This window comes from Coenobita brevimanus, chromosome 18 (assembly GCF_032717465.1).
Source record: "Coenobita brevimanus isolate Jiangsu-jjx chromosome 18, ASM3271746v2, whole genome shotgun sequence".
Taxonomy (NCBI): domain Eukaryota; kingdom Metazoa; phylum Arthropoda; class Malacostraca; order Decapoda; family Coenobitidae; genus Coenobita; species Coenobita brevimanus.
The window spans coordinates 38,571,725-38,591,946 of NC_136971.1; the positions used below are offsets into that span (position 1 = coordinate 38,571,725).

Consider the following 20,222-nt stretch of genomic DNA (forward strand, 5'->3'; position numbering starts at 1 on the left):
GGATGAGATGGAGGGATGGAGTTGAGAGGTATATGAGGGAGGGGGGAGTTGAGGGGAGGGTAGTCAGATGGTGGGTGATAGAGCGACTTGGAGGCGTTTTGTCTGCGGCCAACTTTTGTGGGATTAGGGCGTCGGGCTATAGAATAGATAGAATAGATTTTTTTCCCCTAAACCCATCCTGTGATTTGCTATGATTCGTGTAAGAATTAATAATATTAGGATGCGTGTTACATTAACACGTAAACATCAGCAAAAACATCTGGGATGAAGTGAACTGTGAGCGCCTGACTGCTTGAGGTGATAGAGTGGGATCATGTAAACACACCAATGACCCCCCTTCCCTTCCCATAATTGCTCACAGTTTTCTATAGCTCACCCTAACTCGACGTGACTGACACTGGTACAGGTAGGCGTTCTTCAAGGCCAGCAGCTATGAAAGCGATAATGGAATACATTATTATTTGTATCAGTCCTCTCTCTTTCACACATACACATCAGAATGAACAAAAGAATAAGCAGTAAATGTACACTAACTCTAAGGAGCAGAAATAACTGTGCTCAGTCCATTCGAAATGGGAAGAGCGATAGCGAACGAAGATAGGTGAAACTGAATTCTAATCTACGAGAACATGTGGGACGAAAGATTAATTTTTTTTTCTGACTAGCAAACATTTTTGTTCCATATTGTCTCTTAAAATTGTAAAACCCATAATCTTTTGTGTAAACATACAGCCTAAAGACCTTAAGAATTCAGTTCATGTATCTCTAGTTTATCTTCTATAATTTTCTGACTATTTTGAGGGTCGTAAATTATGTTCTCTTGCTGAAAGAAACTTACTCAAAATCAGGGTGCATGTAACATGAGCATGTAAACATCAGTGAATACATCTGGAGTGAAGAGAACGCCTGACTGATGGGATGGTAGAGTAGGGTCGTGTAAACACATCAGTGACCTTCGTTCCCTTCCCGTAATTGTTCACAGTATTTTATAGAACGCCCTAACTCAACATCACTGACACTGAAACAGTGAAGTCTTGTTCAAGGATGGCAGCTATGAAGGGGTTAATGGAATACTGTATGAAATATTCAAAATGGGCGTGGTGCACAGCGCCGTGCTTGCTTGCCAAGAGAAAACGAACTAACCCCTCTCTGGTACACAAATTTTCGTGCACTTCTCAGTTGAGTCCATGTCCCTCCTCTCCTCACAGCTTCGCTGTAAGTGAGGATATTTTCGTAGCTCTTCATCTTTTCGTATTGCATCGCCATGCCTCCCAAGCGGCCTGCATCACCTCCAGCATCGAAGGAACCCACTGCAAAGAAGAAGCAATTCTGCCCCATGAGGAGGGGCAGGGAGTCTCGGAGATTGGGCGGGCTTTAGGCCTTGCAGTTTCCACTGTTGGGACTGTAACGAAGAAAAAGGAGATGTAGAAGAATATGGCCACCTCCTTCTCTACAACTGTATACAGGTATTGCTTACTTCTTAATAGGGGGGTAAAGTTTAGGTGGGGGGTCCGAGGGGGTCCTGGGACACGATGCATCCCCCCATTTATATGTATACTGTATTTCAATGGGAAAAATCAATCCGATATATGAAATTTCGAATTACGAAAGCTTTTTTTGGTCCCTATCCCTTTCGTATATCGAAGACTCACTGTATAAAGGAAAACTTGAGTCAAATGCAGTGTAAAAATTGTGTTCCATTAGACTTGAACCAGTAAATTGAAGACACTTAAAGAACACTCTCACTACAAGGTGGAGCACTTGCCATGTGCTTAGACACAATTATCCCATAACTAAATGTCATAAAGGAAGATAAGTTGTCGCCCATAAAGACCAACAATACATACATGTACAACATTTTTGTGTACAGATGCTGTGCAGGCTATAGTGCACCTTCTTGCCCAGTTTATTGTGTACTAAATGAATGCCCTGTACTACTGTACAACTATCAAGGTGAACAGCCCTCTCCCAATACAGTCCACCCTCGATATAACCAGACTCTTGACGTTAAAGCCGAAAGTTTGTTAAAGCAAACACCATGCTGTTCGGTAATTTCCAGGGTGTTGTGGCTTTTATCGAACAAAGATTGTTAAATACAGAGCATCGTACAGCCGTACACTCATACACAGCAACATACAGCTGGGCGTACATCGTTCTTTCTCTCAAGAAATTTTGTATTTACTAACTTGTGTGTTTATCCTTACCTTTCAGGAAGTAATTGTAATGCAAATAAAGACTGCATGTAGGCTTTGGATAAATCTATGTTCATTTGTTGTTCAGTATTTACAAGGAAAGTGTGGGTAAAAGAAACTCACACTGTGCATTACCTGTTACATTACAGTAAATACTGCACTACATATTAGAGAATGGCAAAGCAAACAGTACAGAACAGCTGCATGTACATTAAACATAAAAAAAACTGCATTCCACCACTGACACACATAGTCACTGATAACCATCACAATCCTGCACTATATTGTACACTGCTTATACACTACTGTACATTTGTTGTTTGGTATTTACTAGGAACGTGTGGGTAAAGTCACTATGCATTTACTATTACATTACAGTAAATACTATGCTACACAGAGCTGGGCACCGCAAGCGAAAATTCACTTTCGCAAACACAAACACAAACTCATCCAATTAGCTTCTGCAACCGCGAATCTGCAAACATCTTGAAATTTGCAGTTCCGCAAGTGCAAACACAAATGCAAATAATTTGCATCTCTTTCACTACCATAGCATCAGTTTCATTTTATCCTGGATACCATCAGAGGATTTCATTATGTTTCGTATGATATTTTTTGTAATCAAGGGGTTAAAAATCATCTCTAGTTACTCTTCCACTACAATTATATCTTTATTTACTCTATTCTTACTAACAATAGGTGAGGTTATAAATTTGGAAATTGTCTGTAGTACTGAATAGGATAAAACTATACTTGGAGTAAAACTGAAATATATACAGTAACCCCCGCCCCCCAAATTGGCGAGGGTTACATTCCAAATAAACTCCAACCCCTAGGGGTAGGGGGGTTTCAAGAATACTCCCCCAGTATCCCTGCTTGTCATACAAGGCGACTAAAAGGGTTGGTGGTGGGTTAGTGCCCCACCCCGTAAAAAGAACCAACTAAAAAAGCGAAATAAAGCGCCTCGGACCCGGACGGACCATAAGTTGATGACTAAGGAACGGACAAAGGACATTCTTAGGGTGGGAACATGGAATGTGAGAGGAGTGAATGATGAAGTGAAAGAGAGAGAGATTGTTCAGGTGCTTGAGGATGCAAAAGTGGATATATGTGGATTGACTGAAACTAAATGGCAAGGTGAAAGGGTGAGAGAACGGGAATATGGTGTAGGTATATGTGCGGGAGTCAGTGAGAATGAGAGGGCAAGAGAGGGAGTATGTCTGATGATAAGCAAGAAGTGGAAGGAGAATATAAGAGAGTATGGAACAGTGGGTGCAAGGATTGTATGGGTGAGGATGAAAGTAGGTATACAAGCATGGGCGATTGTATATGTGTATGCTCCAACAGAGGATCGAGTGGCAAGAGTGAAAGATGAGTTTTGGGCGAGAGTAGAAGCATGTATGGACAAGTTTGAGAGGAGCGAGAGAGTGCTGTTGATTGGAGACATGAATGGCAAAGTTGGGAATGTACGAGTGGATGGAGTGGTTGGTCAGTGGGGTGTGCCAGCTGAAGTAGATGGGAATGGTAGTGATTTGGTGGACATCTGTGCTTGTAAGGGGTTGGCAATAGCCAACACCTACTTTCGTCATAAGATGATCCACCGGTATACATGGAGAGTAATGAGGAGGATGGATGGTGAACTTGTTGAACGAAAGGCAATGATAGACTACGTGTGTGTGGATGAGCGAATGAGAAGACAAGTGTTGGATGCAAGAGTGTGGAGAGGGTGGGGGAATGGAGTCTCGGACCATCACTTAGTGATGGCCAAGGTAAAGATGCAAAGAAAGTGGTTGAGGAGGCGAAAGGGAAGACAGGAGGAAGCAGCTCCTGTGAGATGAGTGGAGAAATTGCAAGATAGTGAGAAAATGACAGAGTATAAGAGCATAGTGGAAGAAAGATTGGGAAGGTATGAGCTAGAGCAGATGGAAGAGGTGGAAGACGTATGTTAGATATTCACGGAAGAGATAGGCGCAGCGTGTGAGGCGGTTTGTGGAGTGAGGAGGAGATGCAAGGGTGTGCAAGGGACAGCATGGTGGAATGATGAGGTGAAACGAGCTGTGGAACAAAAGAAGAAGGCATATGGTGAATGGTTGGCGAGTAGAGGTAGGGGAGAAGATGAGAGAGAGAAGAGAGAGGTATATGTGAGTTGGAGAAGGGAGGTTAAGAGACTGGTGAAGGAGGATAAGAAGAAAGTGGATGAAGAGTTTGGGAGGAATCTGAGTGTGAAATGGAGGGAGAGTAAGAAATTGTTTTGGAAGGAGGTAAAGAAAGTAAGGCAGTGTGAAAGGAGAAGTAATAGGGGAGTGAAAGATAGGAATAATAGATTGTTGGTGGAGAAGAGAGAGAAATTGAGGAGATGGAAGGAGCACTTTGAGGATTTGTTGAATGTAGAGAGTGAGAGCAGTGTGAGTATGAGTGGTTGGGGAATGGCTGGGAGAAGAAGAGATGAGAGGAGGGAGGGAGAGATCAGTAGGGCGGAAGTAGTGGAAGCGATGAAGAAGATTAAGCTGGGAAAGGCCCCAGGAATTGATGGAGTGTGTGGTGAAATGCTTAGGTATGGGGGTGAGATTGTTGTGGAGTGGATATGGAAGTTGTGTAGATTGGCTTGGGAAGAGGGAAGGGTTCCAGAGGACTGGAAATCAGGTATAATTGTTCCTCTGTACAAAGGAAAAGGGGAGAGAGAAGTATGTGGGAACCATAGGGGTATTTGCCTTCTTAGTGTGACTGGTAAAATATATGGTAGAATACTCATTGATAGGGTTAGGCATATGACAGAGGAGCTAGTTGGAGAAGAACAAGGGGGATTTAGGAAGGGAAAAGGGTGTGTAGATCAGATATTTGTTCTAAGATGTTTAGTGGAGAAGTATCTAGAGAAGGGAAGGAAAGTGTATGCTGCCTTCATGGACTTGGAGAAAGCTTATGACAGAATAGATAGGCAAGGTATGTGGAAGGTATTAAGAATATATGGAGTGGAGGGGAAATTGTTGAGTGCTGTGAAGAGTATGTACGAGGGAGCTAGGGCTACGGTGCGAGTGGATGGTGAGCTGAGTGAGTTCTTTGATCTCAATGTGGGACTGAAACAGGGGTGTGTGATGTCTCCATGGCTGTTTAATATATATATATATGGATGGGGTTGTAAAGGAGGTGCAAGGTAGGGCAGTGGATGTAGGGCTGGCCCTAATGAATGAGGGTGAGATTTGGAAGCTTCCTGTGTTGCTGTTTGCTGATGATACAGTATTGTTGAGTGAAGATGAATGGGAGTTGCAAGGTTTGGTGAATGAATTTGGGATTGTGTGTAGGAGGAGGAAGCTGAAAGTTAATGTTAACAAAAGTAAAGTTATGGTGTTTGAGAGGAATGAAGTCACAGAGTGTGCAGTGAGGTTGGATGGTGAGGATATGGAGAATGTGAGTGCATTCAAGTACTTGGGTAGTGTGATGAGTAAGGATGGAACTTTGGGGGATGAAGTACGTGAAAGGGTACAGCAGGGAAGGAAGGTTGTTGGTACACTGAAAGCAGTGATGAGAAATAGGGAGGTGAGTATGGAAGTTAAGAAGTCACTGCATGATGGTATTGTGATCCCTACCCTGACGTATGGAAGCGAGGCGTGGACCTTGCAAGAGGGGAACAAGTCAAGAGTGAGAGCAGTGGAAATGAGTTACTTGAGAGGAGCATGTGGAGTGACATGGAGGGACAGGTTGACGAATGAAGAAGTGAAGGAACGTTGTGGGGTAGATGTGGATGTGGTTGAAAAGATTAGGAGAAATACACTGAGGTGGTTTGGACATGTGGAGAGGATGGAGAATGAAAGACTGAGTAAGAGGGTGTATGTAGGTGAGGTGGAGGGGGGGAGAGGGAGGGGTAGACCGAGGATGAGGTGGAAGGATGGAGTTGAGAGGTATATGAGGGAGGGGGGGGTGAGTTGGGGGGAGGGGAGTCAAATGGTGGGTGACAGAGTGACTTGGAGGCGTTTTGTCTGCGGCCACCCTTTGTGGGATTAGGGTGTCGGGCTATAGATAGATAGATAGATAGACCTTTAGTCAATAATTAACTTGTTTCTTCCTCGCTGTAGTCGCCTTTGAATTATATTCTAGCGTCACCCATAGCTATCTTCATTAATGAAGGCGAATTGTTTTGTGTTTGTTGTGACTGCGAATTGTCCCGAAACCTTCATACTCATCCCGAAATACTTTCTTACAAGATTGAAAGCACATACTCCATTATGAAGGAAAAACGTAAACACTGTACTGTAATACACAATTATCTACACATTTATTCACAAAACAGTACAAAATAAAAAGATGCATTAACTGGTGATAGCAAACACTCGCACGGTTGTTTCTTAGCTTGTCCAGTAACACAATTTTCTCTGCTAAGGTCATAACTTTTCTTGATCGTTTTGTCACTTTGGAGTTCTTACTAATTGTATTATTAGCCTTTGGTGAGGCTGGCTTACGTCCTGGGGCCATGTGGAAAGCAAGTGGGAGGCAAGAGGCTCATATCATAGTGTGGTTACAAGCACACCTACCACTTAAGGCAGTCAGGCGTGGACTGAGGAATGCGGGGCAGAGAGCAGTGTTGCCATATCCAAACAACGAAATTATGCTAGGGCAATGAAAAAATTATGCTAGATTGAGCAAATTTGTTCCAAGTAAAAAATGAATTATGCTAACTTGAAGCTAAATGATAAAATTCTATACATATTTGTGCAACATATTAATTATGTATTGTTTACTATGAAAATATTAAAATGAACCTACATACAGTAGAGGATAAATATCGGTATCTGCCCATACTGCATTTTCCCACGAAACTTACGTTTTTCTGATGGATTTTGATGTGATTCATTCGATTTTGAGCATCATTTCCGTCGGAAATAACCAGATTTTGAGATATGACCCCCCCCATCCCCCTGAAATAATGGGGGATCTTTGGGGAATCGGGGGTTATAGGGAGGGGGGGAAACACAGAAAATGGTCATTTCCGACTGAAATGAAGCTGAAAATCGAATGAATCATACCAAAATCCATCGGAAAAACCTAGGTTTCATGGGTAAAGTACAAAGCTCAAACTTATCCTAACCTAACCGAACCAAACCAAACCAAACCTAAAACCTAACCTAACCTAACCTAATCCAACCTAACCTAACCTAATCCAACCCAACCAAGCCCAAACTGAAAGTAACCAACTATTCAAACATCTTACCTTATTCGTCTCTCTCTCTCTCTCTCTCTCTCTCTCCCTCTCTGACTTGTAGCTTTTATAAAATTATTCCAAAAATATTCCATTCCATTCTAAATTATGCTAGAATGATTCTAAAACTTCTAATATGCTAAAAAATATTCCAGACTCGAAAATTTGATCAAAATTATGCTAAAAGAATAAAATTATGCTAGATATGGTAACACTGGCAGAGGGGCCACGGGAAAGGGACAGAGGGTGGCGTGAGTTTACCGCGCTACAATTGGAAGCTGCGGGAATTTCAAATTTTTTGTTTTCTGTATATTCAAGGATATTTTTGTTGAACTTATTAATGCTAAGAAAATCCGCGAGAGGGCAAAACCGTAGACAAAAAATCCGCAAAAAATGCGGGATTACTGTACTGTAATGCCATCAATCCATCCACCATCCAATCTTCTGTTGCCCCATGAGGAGTGTAGGAGCCCGGGACAAGGCAAGTTGGTCCTGGCATTTAAGATAAGAGTGACCAGCCTCACTCATCCCTGAGTGGCATTATGTGAGCAATAAACTCCAACCACTCTTGGATATAAACCTTCACCGGCTCAATCCAGCTGGCGTGCTGTAATTACCCGCTAATCCATCAGGCGCCAAAATTTGTTTATATGGTTGCCACCCAGCATAGTAAATGGTTTCCTGGTGTACAGGAAACCATTTGGCATGTCGCTCAGTGTAGCGTCACCCACAGGCAGAAGGAAGATGAAAGAATGAAGGAAAGAATGACAGAAGAGGGAGCGTAAAGCCACTCGTAGGCAGAAGGATGAGGAAAGAATGAAGGAAAGAAAGACAGTAGAGGATGGAAGAAAAGAAGGATGGAGGAGAGGAAAGGGCCAACACCTGAAAGCAGCACTACATCGAGTGAGCGGATGGTGAGCGCCCCCACCTACCACTGATACTGTACTGCATTACCCATAAATAAATGTTTCTTGTTAAATCTGTTTCCCCATTGTTTTTGGCTGTTCAGATCCGCAAACTCTTGTTTGATTCGTCAGCGTAATGGCAGAAGAGACTGTCCTAAATGTTTAACTAAACCTAACCTAATTTAGTTTAATTTTACCTAATAAATTAACCCAACCTAACCCAACCTACAGTTGGGAACTGGGAAATAAAATCCACCTCTGACTACACAGAATAAGTTTCTTTCGCTGTGCTTCAAACAAACTATCATAGGTATGTTTTCATGGCTTAACCCCTCAATGGCCGTGGGTTCAGAAAATCACTTTCACCCGTGGCTGACTCCAGAAAAATTTTTTAACGGGTTCTGAAATCAATTCATTTTTCTCACAGATGTGAAGAGAATCGTCTGGCACACCTGGCAATGTGTTCTATAGCTTCCTAAACCCATCCTGCGATTCGCCATGATTCGTGGAAGAATAAATAAAATTATGGTGCTTGTGCCATATGGGTGAAAACATCCGATTAAGTGACTGCCTGACTGCTTGGGATGGTAGCGTAGGGTCGTACATACCAGTGACCTTCATTCCCTTCCCATAATTGTTCACAGTTATTAATAGCTCGTGCTAACTTGATGTCACTGACAACAGTACTGTACAGCGTTGCTTAATACTGGGGGTTATTAAGGGGTTAATGGAATACATTATTGTTTGCATCAATGCTCTCTGTTTCACACATATGGTACACACAAATACAAACAAAAGAGTGAGCACTAAATGTACATATAATTTTCAGCAGAAAGACCTTATCAACTCAATTCATATTCCTCCAGTTTATTTTCTGTATTTTTCCAACTTTTTTTTAGGAGGAGCTCACTAATTAGAGAACTAATTAATTATAATTTTGGCAATTATGGGATCAATAGTCTATCTATCTATCTATTGCCAGACACCTTAATCCCATAAGGGGTGGCCACAAACAAATCGCCTCCATGTCACCCTGCACCCTGCCATTTCACTGTCCTGCCCACAGCTCACACTCCCCTCTCTCTTATACCTCTCCACTCCATCCCTCCACCTCATCCTTGGCCTCCCCCTCCTTCTGCCCCCTCCACCTCACTCACATACACTCTACTCGTCAGTCTCTTACTCTCCATCCTCTCTACATAGCCAAACCACATCAATGTGTTTCTCCTAACACTTCCTATCACATCCACATCCACACACAACGCTCCTTCACTTCCACATTTGTCAGTCTGTCTCTCCATGTGACTCCACATGCTCCTCTCATATAACCCATTTCCACCACTCTCACTCTTGACTTGTGTCCCTTCAACAAGGTCCAAGCTTCACCTCCATAAGTTAGAGTTGGTATCACAATACTGACATGCAGTAACTTTTTCACACTTCCAAACTTCTTACCACTGCTTTCAAGGAACCAGAAACCTTTCTTCCTTTCAAGCACTTCACCCTCTAAACTTCCAGGCTTACTCATCACTCTACCCAAGTACTTAAATGCACTCATATTATCCATTTCCTCCTCATCCAACCTCACTGTACATTCACTAACTTCACTTTTCTCGAAGACCATAACCCTAAATTCACCTTTAGATTCCGTTTCATACACACTCTCCCAAACTCATCCACCAAGCCTTGCGACTCCCATTCGTCTTCACTTAACAACACAGTATCATCTGCAAACAAGAAGTACAGGGACTTTCCAAATGCTGCCCTCTCTCATTAGGGCCGCTACAACATCCACTGCCCTACCTTGTATCTCTTTTATAACCCTATACATACACAGATTGAACTGCCATGCAGACATGATACATCCCTGTTTCAATCCAACCTTCAAACAGAAAAATTCTTTCAGTTCACTATCCGCACACATTACAGCCTTAGCATCCTCAAATACACTCTTCACAGCATTCAACAGCTTCTCGTTTACTCCATATATTCTTAATACTTTCCACAGTCCTAGTCTATCCACCCTGTCATATGCTTTCTCCAAATCCAAGAATGCCACATACAACTCCTTTCCCTTTTCTAGAGACTTTTCCACTAAAGATCTAAGAATGAATATCTGATCTACACAACCTCTTCCCCTCCTAAACCTCCCTGTTCTTCTCCAGCTAATTCCACTGTTATTTCCCTAACTCTGTCAATAGGAATCCTACCATATACTTTTCTTATTACATTAAGAAGACAAATGCCCCTATGATTACCACACACTTCTTTTTCCCCTTTTCCATTGTACAGGGGAATAATTATACCTGACTTCCAATCCTCCGGGACTCTACCTTCCTCCCAGGCCAATCTGCACATCTTCCACACCCATTCTACTACTATCTCTCCCCCATGCTTCAGCATTTCACCACACACTCCATCAATTCCTGGGGCTTTCCCCAATTTAACTTTCTTCATTTCTTCCACCCTACTGATTTCTTCCTCTCTTCTCACATCCCTCCTTCTCCTAGCCATTCCCCGGCCACTTATCCTGTACTCACATTATTTTCATTCTCTATGTTCAACAATTCCTTAAAGAGTTCTCTCCGTCTGCTCACTTCTTCTCCCTTCTCCACTAGTAATCTACCATTTTTACCTTTCACTCCCTGACTAACTTCTTTGACATCCTGTCTAACTCTATTTACCTCTTTCTAGAACATCTTACATTCCCTCCACTTTAAACTCAAATTCCTTCCAAACTCCTCATCCACTGTTTTCTTACTCTCTCTTATAAATCTTTTCACCTCTCTCTTCCTTTCTACATATAACTCTCTCTTCCATCTCTCAACTTCATCCACGCCCATGTTTCTCATCCACTCACTATATGCTTTCTTCTTTTGTGCCACAGCCTGTCTCACCTCTTCATTCCACCATGCTGTTCCCTGGACCCAATTTCATCTTCTCTTCACCCCACACACCACCTCACATGCTGCACAGATTTCTTCGGAGAATATCTTGCACACACCTTCCACGTCCCCCATCTGCTCCAATCCATATTTACCCAATTGCTCCTCCACTTCTCTCTTATATTCTGCCTTTTTTCCAGCCTCTTGTAACTTTTCGACCTGCTTTGTAAGAACTACTTCCTCCTGTCCTTCCCTTGTCCTATTTCTCCATTTCCTTTGAAACTCCATTCTCACCACCACCAAGTGGTGGTCAGAAAGTCCACTCCCACAACCTCTATATGCTCTTGCATCCATTACATACCTTCTCATCCTATCATCCACACACACATAATCAATCACTGCCTTCCGTTCATTCAGTTCACCACCCACCCTCCTCATCACTCCCCACGTATACCTGTGGAACATTTTGTGCTTGGAGAGGGTATTGGCTATCACCAACCTCCTCCCAGCACAAATGTCTACTAAAGCACTGTCATTCTCATCCAACTCTGCAGGCACACCCCACTCACCAACTACAGTACTCCATCCACCTTCATACTCCCTACTTTTCCATTCATGTCTCCGATCAAAAACACTCTCTCATTCCTTTCAAACTTTTCCATGCATGCTTCCACATTTGTCCAGAACTCTTCTCTCACTCTGCTTGCACGATCTTGCATTGGCGCATACACGCACACAATTGCCCACATTTGTAGTCCACCTTTCAGTCTTACCCACATAATCCTTGAGCCAACTGATCCATACTCTCTTATATTCTCCTTCCATCTGTTACTCACAACAATACACGCTCCTTCTTTTGCCCTCTCATTTTCACCTACTCCCACACATATACCCTGTCCATACTCCCATTCTCTCACACTCTCACCTCTCCATTTAGTTTCATTTAATCCACATACATCCACTTTTGCACCCTCAAGCACCTGGACAATCTCTCTCTCTTTCACCTCATCATTTGCACCCCTTACATTCCATGACGCAATCCATGCCATGTCTTATGTTTGGTCCTTCTTCATCACCTGTTGGTCAGTCCTGGTCCAAGGCTTCTTGTTCAATAGTATTTCAAATATTATTACCTGTATATTAGTAAATTAGACTGTTTTTACTAAAAAACAAGAGAAAATCATTCACTGTTGTAAATAAATGAATTAAATTATTACACCTCACAGCTCACATCTGACAAGTTGACACACCAGTCCACCTCTATTCCTCGGCTCTAACCTCCTCAGTCCTCACTCCTCAGTCACAGTCGGACTCCTCCTGCAACTGAGACAACTCTATCCTGAGCAAGTCCATGTTCCCCTTCATAAAAACAAATCACTTAAAGTTCTCAGCAGTCAGGCTGGTGTGTGGGCAGGTGTGTGTTTGCAGAAGTACGGAACATAAAATCTGTCACAAACTCATATCCACAAACATAATCACACTTCTGCAACTGCAAAATTTGTGGTTTGCAGAAGTGATTGCAGATGTGTCCAGCCCTGGTAATACATATTAGAAAATAACAATGCAAACAGTACACAACAGCAGCAAGTACATTAAACATGTGTTTATTGTACACATACAGCATGTGTGTGTGTGTGTGTGTGTGTGTGTGTGTGTGTGTGTGTGTGTGTGTGTGTGCGCCACTCTGGTCGGTGTTTCCTGTGTGTCCATTCTTTTACCAAACAAAATTCATTAAATGAACATAATGTTCGGCCAACTCAAAGTGGTCATTAACCCATGATGCAACATACCTCATATGGGGGTGTATCGGAAAGCTACAACATACCTCTTATGAGTGATATTTTCAACAACACACCAAAAAGGTTCTAAAAGGATCTGTGCGACACAAAATATATGAGGTAATAGGGTAACTGGTAGCTCTCATTCCCACTCCCTATCATGCACCAGCAACAATGACCCAAAAGTACGCACTTCATAATGCATTTCCCGCAATATTATCATTCCAGGATAGGCAGTCAGCGGTCAGAATTGTATAGAATAAACTTAAATCTAATGTAAGCTCAATAAGAGGTAATGGAATGGAAGCAGGATGGCAAATAATGGGCGTAAAAGTAGCACCCTAAGCTTGTACTGCAGCATGTGGAGTGAGCTGGCAACCTACCTTGCAAGCGATAAGCCTGGCGACAGCCTATCTCTTCTGCCCAATATGCATTACACTCTCTCTCTTTCTCTCTCCAGAAATGCAATGTCTGACAATAATTTCTCCAAACTAGGGTGATCAAAAAACAAACAAACAAAAAAAAGCACGGGTAGCTGCACAAAGCGATTTCCTAGTCACTGGTATACATTTCACGGAAATCTGTAAGTGACCAAAATTGCAGTTTTGCCACACCATGGGGTATGTCTGCATGACCCCTAGCCGCTGCCCACAGGTTAAAACTGAAAGTCATTAAAAGAGGGTCCAGTGTATCAAGGGTTTATTGTATCTGAAGTCAGACATCATTTTATCTCCCATGGTTAATGATGTCTTGCCTACATAGATAGTATCAGCAGCATGAGGGGTGGCCTGCCACAAGTACCAATAGTAGCAAAAAGGACACTACAGTCCAAAGGATTCATATGTATTTTTTTTTTTCTACAACCTAGTTTTTAAAAAATTTTCATTACACTGGTAATCCAGCATAAGAGATAAAATATGTCTTCTCCCTCCCTTGTTAGTGAATGGCACCATGCCTGGTTAAAGCCTGATCACTGCTACAAGCTTTGCCAAAATTATCATAACTAACTGTTTTCACACCTCAATGAATTGTCAGGTACCGAGTGAATAAGAATTTTTTCTAAACAGTTTTCCAGTCATTGCATTTCACATTTCCTCACTCCTGAACTGATACTGGGGAGGACTTATGATAAAACTGTTCACCCCATTCATCACACTTCAATTTCTTCACTCATTAATGAATATATCAATGTCATATGACATCAACTGAGGCAAGCGTTTAACACATTCAGAACACTAGAAACTCTTCCCTCCACAATGACTTAATAGGTCTTTGATAGGATTACTTCTCTGACCAAAAAGGTTACCATATTTACCACACTCGAAATTCTTCACCCCTCAATGACTTAACAGATGTCTGGTAAGATCATCATTCTTTGCAAATCGTTCACCACATTCATCACACTTAAAATTCTTCACTCCTAAATGTATCAAGAGGTGTTGAGTGAGACCACCCTTCTGTGCAAATAGTTTACCACATTCATCACACTTGAAATTCTTCACTCCTGAATGAATTAATAGGTGTCTAGTGAGATCAATCTTCTGTGCAAATCGTTTACCACATTCATCACACTTGAAATTCTTCACTCCTGAATGAACTAAAAGGTGTTGAGTGAGACCACTTTTCTGTGTAAATCGTTTACCACATTCATCACACTTGAAATTCTTAACTCCTGAATGAATTAATAAGTGATGTGCAAGATCACCTTTCTGTGCAAATCGATTACCACATTCATTACACCTGAAATTCTTCACTCCTGAATGAATTAACAGGTGTTGAGTAAGACCACCCTTCTGTGCAAATCGTTTACCACATTCTTCACATTTGAAATTCTTCACTCCTGAATGAATTAACAGGTGTCTGGTGAGATCAATCTTCTGTGCAAATCGTTTACCACATTCATCACACGTAAAATTCTTCACTCCCGAATGAACTATTTGGTGATGGGTGAGACCTTCCTTCTGAGCAAACTGTTTACCACATTCATCACAACTGAAGTTCTTCACTCCTGAATGAATTAATAGGTGCCTGGTGAGACCACTTTTCTTTGCAAATAGCTTACCACATTCATCACAACTGAAATTCTTCAATCCTGAATGAACTAATAGGTGTCTGGTGAGATCACCCTTCTTTGCAAACAGTTTACCACATTCATCGCACTTGAACTTCTTTACTCCTGAATGAATTAACAGGTGCTGAGTGAGATCAGCCTTCCATGCAAATCGTTTATCACATTCATCACACTTGAACTCCTTCACTCCTGAATGAACAACTGCATGTCGGACAAGACTTTTCTTAAAACGAAATGCTTTATCACAATCTAAACATCTGAACTGCTTATCTTCAGATGAGGACACTGTCTCCAGAACAATTTCATTGCCACTGAGGACCATTTTGTCGCTCACCTCACAATCTATATTTGCATCTGGTTCTTCCTTTACCACCTCCACTATTTTGTCACCAACCTCACCCTCCAACTTTACATCTGGTTCTTCCTTTACCACCTCCATTATTTTGTCACCAACCTCACACTCTATCTTTACATCTGGTTCTCTTTTATCATCCAATGATAAAATTCCTCCAACTCTCATAATTCCTGCCATACATAAACTACGCTTCACTGAACAATACTGCTGATACAGAGGTCATTATTACTGAAAAGTAACTGATTCTGCAATTGCAAATACTATGTAACCATATTTTTATATAAACAGTTCACTGCTGGGTTTTTAGCTGTTAATGCAATCTATAATACCATTCGGTTCCTTATATTACCAGTTTTCATCCAGTGTCTATGCAGCAGCTGTACAGCAGTAAGTGCAAGGGATATCACAACAGTTAAATGATCCTGGATCAACTCCTACCACTCATCAAATGATTTGTAGTTCTTACAATGAAAGACATTATGAACAAAGAGTATAAGCCACATATATTTGGAAGAGGAACCTCATGTATGATGTACTGTACCAAGACAACACAAGATGTGCCTATATATCTGCCAACACTTTACCATGCAGTACTCAGGCAGCTCCCTGATGACCACATTGCTTGTGTCGGCTTCACTTATCTGATTTCAGCTGTGGACCTGAAACAAAAGCTGCCATTAGACAAGAATCTCCATGGATTTGAAAACACTGCCAAATGAGCCCTCATTTTGCATGTATCTTAATTTTTAAAAAAATAAATTTGCATTTTAGGTAGTAGGCTTAGTATAGAAATCTGGAGAAACAGTGAGGACATTAATGTACAGGACTGATTAAGACAGTGGGAAAGTGAGGCTGGTATGGTGAAGTGTAAGTGGCAGGAGAACTGTTAGGCATGGTAAGTAATTTAGAAACGAGAATGGTCAAGGCTGAGACCAAGCTTGACGATGGTGATGACTTCCAGGTTATTATGGGATGGTGCAATGTTAAGGTAAGCAACAATGACAGGAGTGTATCTATCTATCTATCTATAGCCAGATGCCATAATCCCATTAGAGGTGGCTCTTTATCTCTGAGTTAGTTGCTTTACAGGAAGCAGCAATAACCATCTGCCAACCCACTTGTTGACCGGTAGGGAATGGGTGAGTTGGTTATAGAAGGTCTGTTCAGAAAGTACCCAACCTGAGGCTCTAAAAATATTAATAGCAAACTTGTTGAGCTTGGACACAAATCCCTCTCATATACGTCCCTTCTGACTTGACACGCATAGCCAAGCATTCTTTCCACTGCCTGAAACATTTTAAAAGCTGGTTTTGGTATCAGCTGCATTTGTATGCATTTGTCTTCTTAGTGTAAAAGGAAGAGTATACGATAGGATACTCATGGACAGAGTTAGGGAAATAACAGGGGAATTAGTTGGAGAAGAACATGGAGGTTTTTGGAAGGAAAGAGTTTGTGTAGATCAGATATTCCTCCTTAACTCTTTGATGGAAAAATTTCCAGAGAAGGAAAAGAAGTTGTATGCAGCCTTCATTAATTTGGAGAAAGCACATGACATGTGGACAGGCAAGGAATGTAGAAAATATTAAGAATACTGTATATAGAGCAAATGGGGAGTTGTTGAATGCTGTCAAGAGTATGTATGAGGGTGCTCAGGCTGCAGTGCATGTATTTACCTATTTGTATTTACCTATTTGTAGTATACAGGAATTGAGCAATGCTCGTGTTGTCCTGTCTCCATATCCACATTTATCAAGTCTACCTTTACACACATGAATGTTTTTCTCATGCACCACCTCTTTGTCTAGGTCGTTCCAAATATTTAAGTATTTATCTAATATACCCAATTGTGATATACACGGAATGTACTATGCTCGTGGGTTTCCGTCGCTGTTTCTCAATAAGTCGAATTTAGCTTTAAACTCCTTTAAGTTTTTAGACTGGACGATCTCTTTGTCCAGGCTATTCCATAAGTCTATACTTCTGTAAGGAAAGCTATATTTCTTGATATCCTTCAAGCAGCTTGACTTTTTCAATTTCATTCCGTGTCCTCTTGTTGCTCTCTTATCCCATACAAACAGATCCTCTTTGTCAATTTTATCTACTCCCACCATGGTCCTGAACACCGCAATCATGTCTCCCCTCTTTCTCCTTTCCTCTAATGAAGGCAAATCCAGTTTTTCCAGCCTCTCTCTGTATGACAGGTCTGTCAGACTGGGGACCATCTTGGTTGCTGTTCTTTGTATTCTCTCAATCTTGTTTATATCTTTCTTTTTGTGTGGGGACCACACTACCGCTGCATATTCTAACCTGGGGCAGATCATGGCCACTATCAATTTTTTCATCATTTCCTCATCCATATAATGAAATGCTACTCTTATGTTAGTCAAGAGTTTATAAGTCTCTCCAACTATCTTGTTAATGTGCTTTTCTGGTGACAAACTATCTTGGACCAGCACTCCCAAATCTTTCTCTTCTCTCCTTTTTGTGATTAATTCATTACCCAGAAAATAATTCAGTGATGGTCTCCTGGTACTTTTACCCATTTCCAATATTTTACATTTCTTTACATTAAATTTCATTTCCCACGTCCGGCTCCAATTGTGTATCCTATCCAAATCCTCCTGCAGTATTTTACAATCCTCCTCAACCTCTATCTTCCTCAAGATCTTTACATCATCAGCAAACAGACTTGCATAACTGTTCACTCCATCTACCATATCATTTACGTAAATCAGGAACATTACTGGCGCCAACACTGAGCCTTGAGGGACTCCACTTGTTACTTCCCTCCATCCAGACATCTTTTCCTTTGTTACTGTCCTCATTTGTGGATAGTGAAGTGAGTGAATTTATCTGTTTCAATGCTGAATTGAAACAGGGATCTATCATGTCTCCATGGTTGTTCAGTCTGTATATGAATCAGGTTATAAAAGAGATACAAGATACAGCAGTGGATGTAGGAGTGACCCTAATGAAAGAAGGCAGCATTGCTTGCACATGATACTATATCGTTATATGAAGGCGAAGGGGAACTGCCAGGCTTGATGAATGAGTTTGGGAGTGTGTGTAAGAAATGGAATCTAAAGGCAAATGTATGGAAGATTAAAGTTATGGTATTTGAGAGAAATATAGTCACTGAATGTACAGTCAGGTTGGATGATGAGGAAATGGACAATGTGAGTGTACTGCAGTACAGTAATCTCTTGATTATCTGTACGGTCCCTATCCAGTCATGCTGCGTATCTGTGCATTAGGCCTTGGCTATATTATAAATGTAACCGAATTTTTTGTCCGTAATCAGACATAAAAGCTCTGGCTTCGGCAGCTGGCTGGCTGACAAAATAAAAATAAATTTGTTCTGTGTCTCACCAACCTCTCTGTCCACACAGGGGTAATAGATCCTAACTCACAAGGTGAGAAAGAATGGCTGTAGGGATCCCTCATGTATGGTCGAAATCACCCGGCCACCTCGATCAAGAGAAACATATCAGCAGTGTTCGAGGAAAACAGACATAAACCACAAGGTAAGCGAAAATGGCTGTACGGGTTCCTACCGAATGATGAAATCCCCTGGCCACCTCAATCATTGGTAACATTCCAGAAGCACGTGAGGAAGACAGAGCATAATCCACAAGGTGAATGAGGATGGCTGTATGGATCCCTACCATGCGGTCAAAATCCCCCTGGCAGCTCAGATTATTCGGAAACTCCGGGCCACACACAGCCATCCACTTCCTTACCTAGTGGTCAATGTCCCACTGTCCTCCATATTACTTGGCCACTTCTTAGGCTTCCTTACTTAGTGGTCAAAGTTCCATCGTCCTCCGGGTTACTTGGCCACTCCTTAGGCCAATGATGTACGAAGACCCAGTGTTTCTGCCACGTTGCGAAATTTGCCTGGGTGAACGAAAAGGGTCCTTGCGCTCATAGGTTAGTGCACCACTTTTTGCTTGCATGCTTATAGCCAGGCATGGGTGGAGACATGGCAACGCCATACACTCCAAAGCACTACTGCACCTCAGTTCCCGCCTTTATCTCTCAGCGTGCGGATGTGCTTGGCTGTGGTTTAACAATGGCTGCCTCCATTGTTGCAGTTGTGATGGTGCCCTACCTTCTGCAGGCCTTAATTCTCCTCTGTGGTGCTCTTGTGTGTGTGGTGATGGCCCCACCACCACCCAAGAAATGCAAGAGGAGGGTTTTGATTCTGGAGAAGTGTGAGATTTTGGGCAAGGCTGATGCGGACTGGCCAACTTCACACATTCTGTGTGAATATGACTTGCCCCGCTCAACCTTGTCTGATATCAAGAGATCATGGGACAAGCTTACTCAGTACGGCCAGGATTATGGCAATACAACCAGGAATGGTGACCGAAGATGATAACCAAGCCCTGCTACACCATCATTGACCAGTTGACTTTGGTTTGGTTACGTCAGCAACGGGGTGGTGGCGTGCTTGTACGTGGGACCAAGTTGAAGACTGCAGCTGTGAAGTTTGCATGCATGCACAATGTGCACGACTTCAAGGCATCCGAGGGTTTACTCTTCTGGTTCAAACTTTGACATGGACTTATTGGCCATAAGGCACATGGCGAGGCTTTGGACACGGCAGTGGAGGATGTTGAGCTGTTTCTCCAGAAAGTGCAGTGCCTGATCGAGGAGGACCTTGCTCTTGGCCAGGTGTACAGTGCTGACGAAACTGGCCTGTACTTCCACTACTTTCCCACTAACATCCTGGCAGAAGAGACAGAGAAGACTGTGCCTGATCGAAAGTTGTCCAAACAACGTGTCTCAGTGTTGTGTTGTGCCAATGCTAATAGGATGCACTGTCTCAAAACTCGTTATTTT

The 20,222-nt window shown here is 42.1% G+C and overlaps 1 protein-coding gene across 1 annotated transcript in view; it reads right to left on the reverse strand.

Moving 5' to 3' along the window:
- Positions 1–14,288: 14,288 nt before the first annotated feature.
- Positions 14,289–20,222, reverse strand: part of LOC145391475 (uncharacterized) — a 148,873-nt gene continuing 142,939 nt past the window's right edge. Inside the window, exon 5 of the mRNA XM_080266086.1 lies at positions 14,289–15,223. Coding sequence (XP_080122212.1) covers positions 14,289–15,223 — 935 coding nt within the window. The remainder of the gene's footprint in view (positions 15,224–20,222) is intronic.